This window comes from Macadamia integrifolia, chromosome 14 (genome assembly GCF_013358625.1).
Source record: "Macadamia integrifolia cultivar HAES 741 chromosome 14, SCU_Mint_v3, whole genome shotgun sequence".
In the NCBI taxonomy this organism is placed as follows: domain Eukaryota; kingdom Viridiplantae; phylum Streptophyta; class Magnoliopsida; order Proteales; family Proteaceae; genus Macadamia; species Macadamia integrifolia.
The window spans coordinates 14,090,108-14,096,030 of NC_056570.1; the positions used below are offsets into that span (position 1 = coordinate 14,090,108).

General features: G+C 37.6%; 2 protein-coding genes across 2 annotated transcripts; both read right to left on the reverse strand.

Moving 5' to 3' along the window:
• Positions 1-1,751: 1,751 nt before the first annotated feature.
• On the reverse strand, positions 1,752-2,171 carry LOC122060645. The gene has a single exon (XM_042623771.1). The coding sequence runs from the start codon at positions 2,169-2,171 to the stop codon at positions 1,752-1,754; it is 420 nt and encodes a 139-aa protein (XP_042479705.1).
• Positions 2,172-3,404: 1,233 nt separating this feature from the next.
• LOC122061192 (18.1 kDa class I heat shock protein-like) lies at positions 3,405-4,210 on the reverse strand. Its single transcript, XM_042624405.1, has one exon. The coding sequence runs from the start codon at positions 4,081-4,083 to the stop codon at positions 3,610-3,612; it is 474 nt and encodes a 157-aa protein (XP_042480339.1). The 5' UTR covers positions 4,084-4,210; the 3' UTR covers positions 3,405-3,609.
• Positions 4,211-5,923: the final 1,713 nt, after the last annotated feature.

The following is a 5,923-nucleotide window of genomic DNA, read 5'->3' on the forward strand; positions in this document are numbered from 1 at the left end:
TTGGTCAGTTTAGATTGCTCTGATTTTTAGCCACCTCAACATACCTCAATCCAAAACCAATCCAATAATGATAGATTCGGTTCGAAATAGATTTTTTTGGTCGATTTTATGTCGATTTGGTCTAGATTTTGACACCCATATGGATAGGAAAACAATGATTAAGGAACCCAAAGCCATATTCCAAACATATTTTGATTTTTAATCTAATTTCTTTATTTCTAATAAGAAAAAATAAAGTGACTTTGATGGTTGTATTTCTATATTATGTCATCACATACATTTACAGCTCAACTCAAAACTTGATGTCTTAAAAAAAAAAAAATGGAGATAGCTCAGGGAGCTGGTAGTTTTCTCTATAAGTCTACTAATGAAAAATGATTCTACCCAATAAATAAATAAATGAAAAAAATATATGTTTATTGTTATGAGATATATAGGGGTGAAACAGGGCCGGGTTGGGCTAGGTTTCTTAAAACCCTAACCCTAGATCCCCAAAACTCAACCCAAGCCCAACCCAACCCTGCTGGGTTTATGCTCAAGCCCAACCCTACCGAGCTCAGGGTTGGGCCGGGTTGGGTCGAGTTGACCCTAGTTGGTCTTGTGTTTTATTATTATTATTATTTTGTTTCCTACAAAAGGTCACAAATGCTAAGCCTATACTTATCAAAGGGGATGGCGAGATGTTAAGAATATGGTCAACGCTTGTCCACCCCTAATCCATAAATTTGTAGCAAGCAAGGTTATCAATTTGATTATAAGATAGACATTTTTTAATCGTTTGGCATCACCACATCTCTTAGAAACTGGACAAGCCAAATTCTTCGTGATTGTTACTATATCTAAAGTTCATATCAATACATGACAAGAGACACAAAAACAACCTATGTAAAGAAAAGTGTGGAAATAGTTTGGCTATTGAGTCGTTTTAGCTCAATGGGTAAAAGTATGTGACTTATGTAGCACATGATGTGGGCTAAAGTCATACAGATAGCTTATGTAACGCTTGTATAGCACATGATGTGGGTCTATAGGAAGGAAAACACTATTACTAAAGACAATAATAGGTCAGGGTTTAAATTGGGCCGAGTTAGACAGGGTCGGGCTAGGCCTAGGTCTCAACCCAGGCCTAGCCCATCCCTAGTTAGGGTTGGATCAGGCTGGGCCAAATTGACCTTTATAACCGGATTAGACAGGATTCGTCAGGCTCGAGGCAAGCTAAGACTGATTTGGGCCGTCAAGGGCAAACTTACACCCCTAGATATAGCAATAGAAAAATGAACTTTATTGTGTTACTGAATTCTATAAAAAGATAAACTTTGATCGAACACTTTTTTTTTTGGTAATTTACAACGCCTCCCCTTAGAGAATGCCAATACTAGAGAGACACCCCCTGCATAATACCAAATTATACTCAGACCCCCTATTGTCAGTCATTGTTAAGGAATATACCTTAAATGCTGACATCAGCAGATATATTTTTTTCAAAATATCAACATACCCTTCTAAAAAGAGAAGTACCTAATATACCCTCTCTTAACCCCTCACAACTTAGCCCCATCATCTTCTTCATCCCCAGACCGGTTGTGCTCTAATCAATAGAAGCTCCATGAGAGAAGAGTATCTGAATATGATCTAGTAGTTTTCAATTAAATTACATAAACAAGAAAAGATCCCATTGAGACACAAGAAAAACAAACCCTACAAAAAGGAGCTTGTGTTTGCATTTCTATTTCTCGGTGTTTTAAGGTCTGTCATTTCTTGTTGTTGGCTTGGACCTGATTGGAATTTCGGTTGGGTTCAGATTCAGGTTTAGGTTCAGCTTCAGTTTCTGGTTTTGGTTCTTCATGTTCGGGCTTTCCCCTTTCAGGTGCAGGTGAACCTTCAGCTTCAGGTTGCAGTTCCCCTTCTTCCATCTCACTGCTACTGCCACTCTCTCCGTGCACTTCTTCATTCTTCTTCACCTCAATACTCTTAGACAGCTCCCCACCAGAGTCCTTCGAACAAGGAGATGTCTTCAGAACATCTCTCGAACCCTGCAGCGATCTTACATTTCCTCTTTCCTCAGAAGCAACTCTACTCCCTCTCCCAGTGTCGACATTAAACCTCTTATCTTTGTTAACATCCTTGCTTCCCCGAACCTCTGCTACAATGAAACACTCTTTTCTTGCCATGACCGATCCCTTAGGCTGCATTTGGTTGCAAGAGAAATAGAAAGTGAAGTGAAGTGGAGTGAAAGGAAGTGAAGTGATTTTTTTTTCCCTTTTGAGTCGTTTGGTTGCAACAGAAATGAAGTGAAATTAATTTACCATAGTTGTTTGGTTGGATGTAAAATAGATGTAAAATTTTAAAAAACTAATAATCCAACCAAACTCCTCAAAAGAGATGGGGGGAGAGTACTTTTCAATCCAGAACCCACCCAACTGCTCAAAATGTATATTGGTTATGTGAATCAGGTCATTCAAGGTCTGTACCAAATCAAACCAAATGGCATCAGATACTATGTCATATCACTAATCAAAATAAACCATTTCATTCTATAAATCAAATGAATGCAGCATAAATAAATATTTAAAATAATATAAAAGTTGATCACAAAGAAAACAATAATAGATCACAAGTAATAACAACTGAAAGGCCCATTCCAAAAATCTTTTGGTCAAAACAATCCCAACAGGTTAGTAATGCTTCATCTGGCTCAAACTCAAAGTCTTTTGGTCAAAACAAACCAAATTGAGTCACGAGAGAGAGAGAGAGAGAGATCGTTGAGAATCATGAGTGGGGTAAAAAGGGAATTTTTATGGTTAAGTGAAATTTTTTTCACGTGTAAAATATATTTCCATTGCAATCAAACATCTAAATTTATTTTTTTTTTTGAGAAAAAAATTCCACTTTACATAAAAATTTTGCATTCCCCTTGCAACCAAACAAAGCCATAGGGATTCCTAGACGAAAGTGACATACCCCTGTCACCACAATCCCGATAAAGATCATAATTCTTTCTCCTCTCAAAACCAATAGAATCGTGATCCAAACGCTTCCGAAATGATCTGGAAACCTCACAATCATCGTCCATGGATCGTTCATACCCAAATGAGGAAGATATACCTTTCCGACCATTTTCAGCTTTAGGGTCATGTGTTTTACTCAAGAACGTGAAATCATCATTTTAAATCCTCACTTAAGAGTGACTGACAGAAGGATGTTTGAGTATAATTTGGTATCATGCAAGGAATGTCTCTCTAGTAGTGAGATTCTCTAGGGATGGTACTGTAAATTATCCTTTTTTTTTCTTTTTTTTTTTAATAATATACTTTTATTAAACACACTTCATGGAAAATACAAAAACCGTGAATCACACTTCAACAGTTCAACAGGAGCAGGAGCGTAACCCCCACACACCAACATATAAATTCTTTTTTTTTTTTTTTAATAATTACAAAACTATTCTTTGTGTCTTTCATTAAATATTTTCACTTCATGCTCCGTTTATTGAAGCTGTAGAACAGGGAAAAGGAAAATTCTCAGTATCTCACCATAGCTTCAGCATATTTTATCAGAGATCAATTATTAGAGCCCTGAAAGCAAAAGGATGTCACAGAACAAGGTCGTCTAGCCAGAGATTTCAATGGCCTTAACCTCTGGCTTCCTCACTTCTTCTTTTGGAACAGTTACAGTAAGCACTCCATTCTCCATGGCAGCTTTCACCTGATCTATCTTCACATCCTCAGGCAACCTAAACCGCCGAAGGAACTTTCCGCTACTCCGCTCCATTCGGTGCCACTGATCATTCTTCTCTTCTTTTTCTATGTTTCTCTCGCCACTGATCTTAAGGACTCTACCTTCTTCAACCTCGACCTTCACTTCTTCCTTCTTGAGCCCAGGAAGATCAGCTTTGACAATGTGGGCTTCTGGAGTTTCCTTCCAATCGATTCGAGCATTCACGATCGCAGCAGTTTCGTTGGAGAATTGAGGACGTGGAACAGAAAGGGAAGTGGGGAATGGAAAGTTATTAAAATCAAATGGATCCCAGATGTCCATTGCGAAGGGATCTCGGCCACCAAGAAAGCTTGGAATGAGAGACATTATCTGTGGTTCTTTGTTTTGCTTTGGATTGAATTGCAGAGAAACTTAAGACTGATAGATAGTTGGATATGCTTGTATTGGAAATCTTTCTGAACGTTGGAGAGGAGGGACAGCAATCATGTATTTATAGAACAGGGGAGGGAGGATTCTAGTACTTTCCCGTGTTTTTCTTTGTTTGGCTTTGAGTATTCAAGACTTATTGGGAAAGGAATTGATTATATCTGGTACTTTCCTTGGTTTCTTTCTCTGGATTTTCTTGAACATTCTATTACTTTCTGGACCATTGGAAACTTCTAAACAAGCTGGGGTTTGCGTGCGTTGGGCTGGGCCAGCTGCAGGCTTGCTGCCATTTCCTGTCCAAGTCCAGCGAAAGGCTTATAAAGATAATAAATGCTGAGCCCAGCCCATATACACCAGCGAAGTAAGAAAGGACAACTTTATTGAAAATAGGGACGTACATTGGTAGCTGAAATCCGAATTTGAATCGACATCTGTATTTCTTTAGGGGTGTATGTATTCGGTTAAAGAGTATTTGAATTTAAATTCAAATTATCCAGAAAATAATCATCAGATCAAATTAGAAAATCAAGTAACAATTTTGAGATTTCTTGAAGTTTTAAATAGGTTCTAGAAAATGAGGAAAAAAGTTAAGACAACTTACAAAGATGGATTAAGAGCAAATTAAATTCATTGGAGGAAAAATGTCCGAATAATACAAGTCAGAGAGTAAATAGATTGTCGAAAATCTGAATTTGATCCACATCTATATCCATTTAGGGATATCCATATCGAATCAAATTATATCCCAATCCGTATCCGATCCACTTACATCCCTACTTGAAAACCTTTCTTTCATTTCCAATCCAGTTCAACTCCCCACGTTGGACGGGTGAGAACAGATTTGGACCCTCCATAGGATATGGGTTCCCATGTTAGATGTGGGTCGCACACCAATGGAGAGTTCAGATCTATCCTTGTCCCCACCATCCCAATTAGGGTTTTAACACTTGGAATTGAGATTCGATTCGGTCAGGCTCCTTTCCTGTAGCTGTAGATAAGAGCTTTAAAACTTGGAATCGGGTTCCAATTTGGTCAGGGACGATTTCTATTATCAATCGGAGTGAATCGGTGTAAATCGACAAGATCAATCAGTGCTGACTTTGATATGAAGCCATCCATTCCGGATCCAGCCAATCAATCAATTTTTAAAACCTGATCATACAATATCTTTAACTTGTAGTGAATAGTAATTGACACATAGTGTATACCAAAAAAAATAATTGACAAATCCTAATCACTCGATTATCAATCGGAGTGAATCGGTGTAAATCGACAAGATCACTGAATGCCGATTTTGATGTGAATCCATCCATTCCCGATCCAGCCAATCAATCAATTTTTAAAACCTGATCCCAATACAATATCTTTAACTTGTAGTGAATAGTAATTGATACATATTCCATACCAAAAAAAAAAAATTTTGACAAATCCTAATCAATAATAATCTTCACTACTCATTATATTTATTTATTTATTTATTTATTTTAAGACTAGCGCAGTAACCCATCACTTCGGTCTTCACTTAAATTGTAGATGCATAGATGGGGAATCAAACTAAAGATCGTGTGGCTAACCACAATCTCCAATTCACCCTAACTATCTGGGTAACCCATGAATGAATATTTAACACTCTTCTCTAAGTTGCAAAGAAAGCACGTATTACATCTAGTCTTTTATTCAATATGCTCATGGGAACCTTCTCATGGCTTCAACCACAACAACCATCAGTGCAGCACACAGGGCCACACTGCAAAAGTCCATACTTATTGCGGATGAAATA

Excerpts from the sequence above, each read along its gene's own strand:
- LOC122061192 (XM_042624405.1), bottom strand. The coding sequence starts at position 4,083 with ATGTCTCTCATTCCAAGCTTTCTTGGTGGCCGAGATCCCTTCGCAATG.
- LOC122060645 (XM_042623771.1), bottom strand. The coding sequence starts at position 2,171 with ATGGCAAGAAAAGAGTGTTTCATTGTAGCAGAGGTTCGGGGAAGCAAG.